The sequence below is a fragment of the Crocodylus porosus genome, unplaced genomic scaffold (assembly GCF_001723895.1).
Source record: "Crocodylus porosus isolate Cpor-Errol unplaced genomic scaffold, CroPor_comp1, whole genome shotgun sequence".
NCBI lineage: Eukaryota > Metazoa > Chordata > Crocodylia > Crocodylidae > Crocodylus > Crocodylus porosus.
In genome coordinates this window covers 763,397-774,869 of record NW_017728944.1, presented here as the reverse complement: position 1 = coordinate 774,869, position 11,473 = coordinate 763,397, and the positions used below count along the sequence as shown (strand labels likewise).

Below are 11,473 nucleotides of genomic sequence, written 5' to 3'. Positions count from 1 at the left end.
CCCAGTATTCTTTCCTGCCATGGCAGGGGGTCGGACTAGATGATCTGCTCAGGTCCCTTCCAACCCTACCTACTATGAAACTATGAAACATGGCCAGAGCTGCTGCTCAGACCTTGGAGGTACAGGGCAGGAACTATGGGGATAGCAGGAGGTTCCTGGTCCTGGGGCATGACCTAAGACGACACCCTGCTGGGGCTGGATGGTGTGGTGGGACTGCTGGTGGTGGGGCAGTCTCCGGGAAATGCCACACCTGTGCCTACTGAAAGGTGACTATGGGGTGCCAGAAAGCCTTAGCCCCCTGCTGCCTTGTGGGTTATCCCATGGAGGAGAAAGGCTAGGCGAGCACAGCCCAAAGACAAAGTAAGGGCCCAGGCTTTCAGTGAGGCTTGAGGCAGGACCCAAGTTGTGTGAAGGGACCTGAGGCAGAGCCCAGGCTCACAGCAAGTCCTGAGATGTATGAAGGAGCTGGGTGTGAGGCTCCAGGGAGGTGGGGCCCCAAGACCATGAAGGAGCTGGGTGTGAAGCTCCTGGGGCAAGGGGATTGTGGCCCAGTGTTAGCCAGGAGATGAGGGGACCAAGAGGGCCCCAAGCCAGGCAGGGAGCCCAAGGAAAGGGAGGGGCTGAGTAAATGAGATTGAGAGCCCAGTGTGAGGGCACAGGGATTGAGAGCCCACTGTGGGGGCATGGGAGTGAGAGTCCCAACGTAAAGCACTGGAGTGCGAGTCCTAGTGTGAGGACACTGGATTATAGGCCGGGTGTTAGGCTATGTATGCTAAGGCTGGGTGTTAGGCCATGGATGCCATCTGTGAGGCATGGGACATGGTATAAGGGTAGGTTTGGAGTTGTGTATAGGTCTTTGGCATCAGGGCAGGTAAATGGGCAGCCTCCCACCTTGTTATCAACTTTATTTTGTTTTCATCAAAGGCATGGCAGGTGAGGTAGGTGGCCAGTTAGCCCTGAAACAAGTGGGCGGGCCAACGATTAGACCAGCCCCGGGATGCCCACTTATTATAGATGGGTACAAACTGTTTAAGAAGTGGTGGATAATGCTTTCTTCAAACAGTCAACAGGAGTTTCCCGATCACAGGCCTTGGTTCTCATGGGGGACTTCAATCACCCTGACATTTGCTGGGAGGGCAATCCAGCAGTGCGCAGGCAATCCAGGAAGGTTTTGGAGAGTACTGAGGACAACTTCCTGGTGCAAGTGGTGGAGTGGCCCACAAGGGGCCATGCTCTTCTTGACCTGCTGCTCACAAACAGGGAAGAATTGGTGGGGAACATAGTAGTGGATGGCAACTTGGGCAGCAGTGACCACAGGATGATTGAGTTCAGGATCCTGAGGAAAGGAAGGACAGCACCAGAGTAAGGGCTTCACCAAAGGAGACTTTGTCACACTTTGGGAACTCATAAGCAAGGAGCTCCCCTTGGAAGTCAGCCTGAGGGAGAGAGGAGTCCAGGAGAGCTGGCTATATTTTAAAGAAACCTTACTGAGAGTACAGGAACAAACCATCCCAATGTACAGGAAGACTAGAAAGTATGGCAGAAGACCAGCTTGGCTTAGCAGGAAACTTTTCCATGAGTTAAAACACAAAAAGGAAGCTTATAAGAAGTTGAAATTTGGACATATGATTAGCGAGGTGTATAAGAGTATTTCTCAGACATGCAGGGATGAAACCAGGAAGGTGAAAGCACAACTGGAGCAGTGGATGTGATATACCTTGATTTTTAGCAAGGTTTTTGATACTGTCTTCCACAATGTTATTGCCAGCAAGCTAAGGAAGTCCAGGTTGGATGAATGGACTGTAAGGTGGCTAAAAAATTGGCTGGATTGTCAGGCTCAAAGGGTAGTAACCAATGGCTCAATGTGTAGCTGGTGGCCAGTATCAAGTGGAGTGCCTTAGGGATCGGTCCTCAGGCCAGTTTTGTTCAATACCTTCACTAATCATCTGGAATATGGGGTGGAGGGCACCCTCAGAAAATCTGCAGATAACACCAAGCCGTGGGAAGTAGTAGATATGTGGGAGGGTAGGGCTAGGATTCAGAGAAACCTCAACAAATTGAAGGATTGGGCCAAAAGATATCTCATGAGGTTCAATAAGGACAAGTGCAAAGACCTGCAGTTAGGATGGAACAATCCCATGCACTGGTACAGGCTGAGGACTGACTGGCTAAGCAGCAGCTCTGAAGAAAAGGACCTGGGTGTTACAGTGGATAGTAAGCTGAGTATAAGCCTACAGTGTGCCATTGTTGCCAAGAAGGCCAATGCCATACTGGGATCCATTAGTAGCAGCATTGCCAGCAGATTCAGGGAAGCAATTATATCTCTATTCAGCACTGATGAGGCCACATCTGGAGTACTGTGTTCAGCTTTGGACCCCCTACTACAGAAAGGATGTGGATAAATTGGAGAGTTCAGTGGAGGATAATATAAATGGTGAAGGGCATATGACTTCTGGAGAGAGGCTGAGGGAACTGGGCTTTTTGAGTCTGGAGAAGAGAAAACTGAGGGGGGATTTAATAGCAGCCTTCAACAACCTGAAGAGGGGTTCGAAAGAGGATGGAGCTAGACTGTTCTCTGTGCTGGTAGATGACAGAACAAGCAGCAATGGCCTCAAGTTGCAGCAAGGGAAGTTTAGGTTAGATATTAGGAACAATTTTCTCCATAGGAGGACAGTAAAACACTAGAACAGGTCACCCAGAGCCATTGTGGAATCTCTATCCTTGGAAGTTTTTAAGACCTGGCCAGACAAAGCCTGGGTTGGGATGATATACAGTAGACCCCTGATGTATGCTATTCCAACTTGTGTGTGTCTTGCATTTACGCAATTTTTTTATTAGGGTCTGGACTGGAACATGTCCCTTGAGATGCACATCACTCATGTATATATGCAAACTTCTCACAAGATTTGCAGGCAGAATCAAGCAGAGCTGTGCTGCTATTGTGGTAGCGGCATCTCAAGATGCATACATGAGATGCTAGATGTGCTTCCTAAAGGCGATTCTGCCGAGAAAAGGGGAAAAATGCTATGACTAAGGTATTTCTGGGGTACACTCTTCTATTATTTCCTATGGGGAAAGTTACATGAAATTCCCCCAGAATGCAATACTCATGTAAATCGCGGGTCTACTGTAGTTGGGAATGGTCCTGCTTTGAGCAGGGGGTTGGACCCCATGAGGTCCCTTACAACCCTAATTTTCTATGATTTCTATGTTGGAAATCAAAAAATGGTCTTTCTGATGCTTGGACTAGGACCCGTTGTATTCCAGTTCAAGTGGGGGAAATTGACTCCACAAAGCAGCCTTTTCCAATGGTTCACACTCTGTTTTGCACTGGAGCCTGAAGTTTGAGCATCTGCAGACTCTGCCTGTCTCCACTGAAAGGCTCTCATCTTGCCCTGATTTTTTTCAAAGGGCACTGAGTGATCGCTCACATCTTCAACCAGTTCCGCTGGATCTGGGACAGCTCAGCTCTTCTGAAATAGCAGGCCTGAAATGTCTCTACCTCAGCTTTCCAAAAATTGAAACACCATCAAAAAAAAAAAAGAAGAAAAGAGTGGCTACGTGAAAAACTGTGACCCAAGTGTGCCCATCCCGCTGGGCACGGAGTGTCCCCAGCTGAGGCCTGGAATGTTGAACATCACATCAGAGGCATTTCACATCTCCCCGGGAGGAGCCGATGAGTGCAAAAATGGAAGGGAGGGGAAAAAACTTTTGGCTGATACTGCATGGTCACATATGGTTTGCCTTGGTATTTTGGGACCCTGCGTGCAATGAACAAAGGAGCCCTTTCAGGCTTGGGAGCCCAGAACAGGAGGGAGACTTTTCTCTGAGGAGGTCAAAGCCTTCCGCTGCCTCACAACACTCCTATTATGTATCCAGACAAGGAAACTGAGGCACAGAGCAGTGAAGCAACTTGTGGTGGAGGAAGAACAGCAGAGGATGGATCTGTCTGGACAGGCTCAGCATAAAGACTCTGGACCATAAATGCAGGACACTGGGCAAGACAGATGTAGGGGCTGCAACAACAAGGCTGCTTTTCCTTCCTTATGCCTGGAGACACAGATCAGTGGAGGGGAACTCCAGAGTCCTATGCACTGCTGCTATCTCTAACCACTCAACCACATGCCCTCAAAAGTGAGCCAGCCTGCTCTGCAGCTGATCCCTAGGCAGCAAGGTGCTGTGAGATGAAGAGGAAGGAAAGGTGAGGAACTGACAGCTGAGAGGCCCCTGTCTGATTTCCCCAGCCACTCAGGCATGCAGCAGCGCCTAAGGCCCAGATTCTCCCCAGTCCCTGCCAACATCCTCTTGGAGGAGGAGGGTGGGAGAACAAGCACGTCGGAGAAGGGAACCTGGCAGCGATTCTCCCCTCTTTGAAACGTGTCTTTGTTGTTCCAAAGGGAGGAGAAAAATATGGCCCCACGGTTACGCTGGCATGCCTGTGGAAGCTGCTGATTCCTAGCCACCTCTCCACACCCCCAACTCCAGCACAGATCTAACAGGCCACAGCTCCCAGACACTTTGCAATCAAATTATACCCCCACCCTCTAATTTGACCTAAATAGGAGCATCTGCAAACAACCCACAATAGACTCATGACAAACTCTGCTGCCAGAACAGTGTCAAACCCCAGCAGTATAGCGCCAGGCTCCTCCTCCTGCCTTTTTGCCTTAACTCTTTCCTGCCAAGCTATGGCACCTCTGCTCTACACTCTGGCAGGCAGGGTTGTTTAGCTGGGAAGGATGACTTGGGCCTGGCTGACCCAAAACAGTGGAACCTCTTGACTTCAACCAGCATAATTAAAGGGGCACAACCCACTCCTCAGGGAGTACTGGGCTGTATTTGCAACAAGGGAGATTTAGGCTGAATATTAGGAAGAACTTCCTCCCTATCAGGGTGGCTAAGCACTGGACAGATTCCCCAGGGTGGCTGGGGAGTCTCTGCAGTTGGACATTCTTAAGTGCAGGTCAGACAAACACTTGTCTGGGATAGTCTAGATGGGGATTATCCTGCTTTGGGCACGGGGTTGGATGTGATGGCCTCTTGAGGTCCCTTCCAGTTTTGTTTTTCTATGGACATAGTTATATTGGTATGAAGGTATTTCTGCCAGCATTATCCCCAAAAACGAAGAAAAAACCAGCTATATTACTACCAGACCCAGTCAACTGGCGAAACCAAATCCTACCCTAAACCAAATGATTACAGAGGTATTAAAACTATCTCAGAACAGGGCTCAGTTTCTGGCCATGAGGATAAGCAGGATAGGTATTCACTGATTAATAATTGGCTTCCTTTTAAAAAGTGAGATAAAATTAGAACCATTTATCAGCATTCCCCATATGGGGCCCAGATTTCGGCACCCTCTGGTTTTGATTGTGCAAATCCATGCCCTCCTCTCCTGAACCAGCCTGGTTGCTCCTTTGTTTGTAAGCTAGGATCAGGTTAAGTTTTATGGCACCTGTGCAAACAGTGGGTAAAATGCCCACTTGGGATGGATTTACAGTACAGCTCCCAAGACAGAAAACCTGCCCTGGACCTTGGAATGGATTCTAGGGCATGGACAGGATGGCCAGAATGGTGGGAAGAGACCCAAAGTAGATGCCAAAAGGAGGAGAACCTGGAACTGCGACAGGTTAGAGCAGCCAAGTGCCATGGTAAGGAAGGGGCTCATTTGTTTTGTGCCATGGACAGACAAGACCAAGAGGTGGGATCCTGCGGGGAACATACCTGAACCCAGCAGCGGGGACTCCAGGCTGAGACTGGGCAGGCTCCCCGTGTGGCTGAAGGAGCGGGATGAGTTGCCAATGCTGGCGCTGACCAGGGAGCCCCCAGAGAAGGGGGAGGCAGAGGTAGCAGTGGACCCAGCCAGCTGGGCCCCCAGGACCTCCTTGCTCTTGCCGCCTTTTGGCCGACCAGGCCCATGCTTGTTTTTCTTGCTGGTCTTGTGCTTCTTCTCCTTCAGCACCTCCCCATCCTCAATGCTGAGGGATGGCATGCGCTTGTGGCTGCTGCTGCCACCATTGCCACTGCTGCCGCCGCCTCCTGAGGGGCCACTGACTGGATTCGAGGCCTTGTAGTCCACAGGGGAGGTGTCCCGGCCCCTCTGTTGGCTCACAGCTGAGGTGGAGAAACGCATGATGGAGCCAAAGCCAGAGAAGATCACCTTCTGCTCGAAGACGTCCCCCTTCTGCCCTTCATAGAGTGGGGAGCAGTGGGAAGAGGAGGAGGAGGAGACGGGCTTCCGGTACTTTTCCTCCTCCTGCTCTAGCTTAGGGAATGTCACAAAGTCCTGGGAGCACTGCAAAGAGCTGCATGAAGTGCCTAGGGAGAGCAGAGAGGAAAGAGGTGGTGGGACTCACCATAGCAGCGATTCAGCCCCTCAGGGCAGCCACAGCAGGGGTAGAAAAATATGTGGTCATCCCACTGGTCCTGGGAAGAATCTGGCTAGGTTAAAGTTGGATGCAGACCCCATAAAACTCTAATCTGAAGCTCAGAAGACTGCAGATGCTGGGTTTTAGTTCAGGTCCATCCCCAGGGCTCCAAAAACCTAAGGCTCAGACACACAGACCAAAGAAGGGAGGGCAGGTGCTGCACATGCTGCCTCTGAACAGTATCCTTTCCCCTCCACCCATTATTCTGATACAGCATTCTCCTTTCCTTGTAGTGCAGACAGGAGAGGGACTCCAACCCACATCTGGACCTGCTTATCCCCTCCCACATGGAGTTAATCCCAGTAAGACTTTGCCTTTCCCTGGTGAGACCAAACGGGCTTATATAAAGAGTAATGAAACTTCCTGACCTCCCCAGGAGGTGGTTCACTAGTGTTACAGAGAGTGGAGAAACTAAGGAACTGGGAAAAATAAAGCCACTTCACCGAAGTAATGCCGTGAGTCAGCAGCAAAGCTGCAAATTGAAGCCCAGCATCCTGACTCCCTGCTGCTGGCTAAAGTTGAGACCCTTTATTTTCTAAGGTAATCTATTTTAGAAGGGTGCCTGCAATGGCAGGAGCAGCTAGGACATTTGTACTAAGAAAGCATCAGCAGCCAATGCTTGGGAATTTAATAAGTAGGTCTGAATTACTTCATGGCTGCAATCTGTTCCACCTGCCCCATTGGAGGGACAGGTCTGGTTCCAGTCAGTCCCACAAAGGGGACTTCATAAGGTCAGACTCCTTCACTGAAGTCAGTGAAGTTTTGCAGAGGGCCAACAACTCCGTGAGTTTATGCTTCTCTCCACACAGTTTATCTGTCAGATGGGAGACACTTCCCAGCACTTTGTCTTGGGAGCTATCCTTGCTCCTTTTGCTAGTGTCATGCAAAATTTTCTCACTTTTCTCTTCCCTCCCTTGGTCTCCCCTCCCTTCTCTTCTCCCTGCCATCCATCCATTACCTGCAGGCTGGAACGTCCCACTGGAGGTGGCCAAGCTGAAGCCAGTTGAGCTTTTCCCGCTTCCCGTCTTCTTCCCCTTGTGGCTGGTGCCATGGCTTGAGGATTTCTTGCCTTTCACCTCTGATCTGCTGCCCTCAGAGCTCTCCTTATTACCCTCATGGTGGCTGGTGGAGCTCTGGAAAGGGCATAAGTAGAGGGTAGTGCAGTCAGTCCCAACATGTATGTATCAGCTCACTCTTGGTTGATTTTCCACTTAAGACAAATCATTCTAATGAAGGGATGGTCCTGGTATAACCCAGGGCCAAGTTATTCTCCTCCTACATGCCCTCAACACATTCAAAGGAGGGAAAAAGAAACATTTTTATATGCCAGCTGTTTTGGGGGCACTGGACTTGAGACCCCTAGGCTCGCCATAGTTTCAGCTCCCATTGACTTCAACTGGGTGATGTCTAGCTAAGCATCAGTCTGCCTTGCATGCTGATCAGGACTGTCTCATTGTATCCATGTGCTCCCTGGATGTATTCACCTGTGCTCCCTGAATGTATTCACAGGTGAATACATCCAGGAAGCACAGGGATACAATGAGACAGTCCTGATCAGTATGCAAGGCAGACTCTGACGCTTAGCTGGATATCACCCAGGTTCCCTTCGGACTCAGAAAGTCCTTCTGACATGTAAAGAGGCTCTGGGATATCATAAACTTTGGGGAGCAGAGTAAGGGTTTAGGGATGCTCAGAATATTCTCGGGCCATTTAGCTCCAGAGACCTAACTGGACACTTGAGCACCCTGGATGGCACTGGCACAGTGTTGGTGGTTGCGCTGATGGTGGTGGTGGCCAAGCCGACAGCATAGCCTCTGCTATTTTTGCACCCCTACTGGGATCAGTGACTGGGGCCAGTGCCCATTTCCCCTTCATGGCTAAGCCACTGACAATTATTTTGCATAGATTTAATCTCCAGACACTGACAACACTTTCATAGATTTTATAGACAATAGGGCTGGAAGGGACCTAGATCACTGAGTCCAGCCCCCCGCCCGAAGGGCAGGAAGTCAGCTGGGGTCATAGGATCCTAGCAAGATAAGCATCCAATTTACTCCTGAAGGTGTTCATGTGCAAAGTCACAGATGTTAGAGATGTTAGAGATGGAAAAGACCTCCCGGGACATATGCCCTTCCCCTAACACAGGGCTGTTCCATACAGCCTGTTTTCTAATGCTCAGTCCAAGCTGCTGTTTAAAAGGACTAAGCATTGAATTGTCTACTGCTTTTCTTGAGAAACCCTTCCTTCCATTGTCTGCCAGCTCCTACTGTGGGGAAGCTTGTTCCCTTTTCTTAAGATCGCCCCCTCATTCTAGTTCTGCTCCCTATTTAGCTTGCCTTTGTTTTCTGGTCTCTACATGCTTCCAATGCTGGGAGACATACATGCTGTCTTAGCTGAGCTACATGGATTTAGGCTACTTTTTCTTCATAGAGGCCTAATAATTCCAAAAGGATTTGATCGCTTCTTTTATGAACCTTTGGAAATTCCAGTCCTTGGGGCTTTCTTTTCAAAAGCACCAAACAGGCCCCCTCTAATTCAGATGAACAGATTCGGCAAGTGACCAGTGTGTCAGAATCAGGCCATGAGCTCTTGCAAGTCTCTCCAGTCCCTTAGTCATTTTCCTTTGGTTCTACTCAGAGATATCAATATCTTTTTTGCTAAAATGGTGCCCAGCATGGAAGATAATATTCCATGTGAAGTCATGCCTATTCAAAGACTATTCATCCCCTGCTTTCTGAAGTGATGTTTCTATGTAAGACACCCCATGCTGCTTACAAGTGATGAATTTATTAGTACAACTCCATTTGTGCCCCCATTATATTTTGTCACTACTCTTCAGTGCCATGCCACATGCCATTGTCTCCAGGAGCACCAGGGTAGCTAACCAAGAAGGGTACCTAGAACCTCCCATGACAGCTATTAAAGTAAATGGTTGACCAAATGCCATTATCGGTGCAGTATTTTGCACAGTGCAGTTACAGATGCTACAGAAAGCACCTCAGGAAATGGAGAAGCCTACATATCCACCTACATGGATCAAAACTGACCAGATACGCCTGGAGCTTGGAAATCCAGTGGGCTGTCCAAGAGGGAATGGGGATACATGGGGACCAGGGAGCCTTCAGGGCACCTGTGCTGGGACAAAGAATTCTTTTGCCAGTTCAAAATTAGCCCAGAAAAGATCAAAAATCACTACCTGCAAGATGCTACTTTTGCAAAGTCAGACTTTTGACCCTCACTGAAACTTGATGGGTTCAGTCCAAAATAAAAATCCATGAACTAGTACAAGGTTCTTCTATTGCCCCAGACAGGCAAACAGGAGCAAACTATAGAAAAATATGGTTCCTGCTCTTGACTTCACTGCCCCTAACTCCAAGTGCCCTTTCCTTGGGGTGGATTAATCAAATGGGCCTGTGATGCAGACCCATTAATGCCCAGATAAAAATTGACCCCTGTTCCTCCTGCTTGGTTTAATCACTCTGCACAGTTCAACAGCTGGCAGCCTAATGCATACCAGATGTGCCAGGAATATGAAAGACAGGAGGAAGGGAGCGGTGGAAATTGGGAAGGAATATGTATTTTCTCGTCACAAACTCCTGGATGTAGAGGATTAAACCCTCTTGATTTATGATCACAGAGGGAGTATGAAAATCTTTCCGACCTTCCGCATCTGCCAGGGAAAGACAGAATGGGAGGGGGAGGAGTTTCTGGGAGCTATGGTAAGCATTGAGGCTGTTCCACAGGCTGCCTTAGGGAAGGCAAAGTTCACATCTCAAGGAGATACTGCCTGTAATAACCACAAGCCCCTGAAGATGGCACTCAGAGTAGATGCAAAGCCCTCAGGGCTCCTCTATAAACTCATCTCTTTGGGTCGACTTACAAGGTGCACAATGCTACATAAATAAAGCAAGAAGGAGGTAGAAACCACATCAAAGAGCATTCTTGTTAATGCAATATGCCAAGAGGGGAGGGGAGGACAGTGTGGGGGGTGAATAATGAATCAGCAGCGGGTGGTGGGGTGAAATCTAAGCTGGAAAATAAATCTTGATAGGAAAATTAAAAGAAGGAGTTAACAGAGGGGTCAAGCCAGCTTGGTGACCAGTACTGAACAGGATGTAGAGTTGCTCATTGCAAGGGATGAAAACTAGGCCCCAGTAAAGCCAATGGGAAAACTCCCACTGAGTTCAGTGGAGCAGGGATTTCACCCCATGCCCCTGGAGAGTGTCTTGGTGACTTCTGTGTGCAACACACTGGGGGTCACAAACCAGATGCTATCAGAGCCAGACATGCCAGACTTGCCATACCTGGCAGCCTCTCTCTTCCTTGGTAGCCTCTACAAAGAGGCTGTTCTTAGCGTGAAGACACCTGTATTCTGTTCTCATCCGTGCTTCGTGCCGGGGAACATCAGAGCCCTTCTTTGTATCTCACTTTCCTCTCCTGTAAACTCTGGTGAGGCCAGGATTTTCTTTCTCACTGTGTCTGTGCACAGTGCCTGCCACAGCAGGGCCTCAATCTTGGCTGGTCCTAAAGTAGGTCCAGGGATGAATAAACAATAAAGATTGTAACCCCATCTCATTTCTAGTGAGGGTCTCTTGGGCTCAAGTCTGCAGCAGATTAGAAATAGGATGAAGGAAGCCTGCTGGGCTGGGGCCTAAGTAGTACCTGTCCTGTGCTTGAACAGAGACCTTTGCTCTGCAAAGCTATCAACTTTTCCTCAATGTGAAATCTGCCAGAAGAGATTTAAATTTACAGGATGCATTATATATGTGTGCGTGTGTGGGGAGGGGATGGGAGTGGGGAGCAAGAAGCCCACAGCAGTGGGCAAGTGACAGCTGCCTCTCAAAATGCAGCTCTTAAAAAAAAATTTCCTAACCAAACAGGTCTCCCCTCTCAGCTGAGTTCAAGAATCCTGATGGGGAGAACAAGTCCCCAGTCCATGAGCTGGCAGAGGGAAATGAAACAGTCAGGAGAAGAGAGACAGACACGCGCACACACACACACACACACACGCGCGCACACACACACACACACACACACACACACAC

At 49.1% G+C, this 11,473-nt stretch overlaps 1 protein-coding gene and 1 long non-coding RNA gene across 7 annotated transcripts in view; one reads left to right on the top strand and one right to left on the bottom strand.

Moving 5' to 3' along the window:
- Positions 1–11,473, bottom strand: part of MLLT6 (MLLT6, PHD finger domain containing) — a 92,368-nt gene that overhangs the window by 23,386 nt on the left and 57,509 nt on the right. For all 6 annotated transcript variants that reach the window (XM_019550252.1, XM_019550254.1, XM_019550255.1 and 3 more), the window contains 2 exons: positions 7,387–7,561; positions 5,725–6,318 (listed from right to left, as the gene is read on the bottom strand). In XM_019550252.1, coding sequence (XP_019405797.1) covers positions 5,725–6,318; positions 7,387–7,561 — 769 coding nt within the window. The remainder of the gene's footprint in view (positions 1–5,724; positions 6,319–7,386; positions 7,562–11,473) is intronic.
- LOC109320251 lies at positions 2,906–7,375 on the top strand. Its single transcript, XR_002103760.1, has 3 exons — positions 2,906–3,035; positions 3,268–4,201; positions 6,662–7,375. It is a non-coding gene; the product is annotated as an uncharacterized LOC109320251 (long non-coding RNA).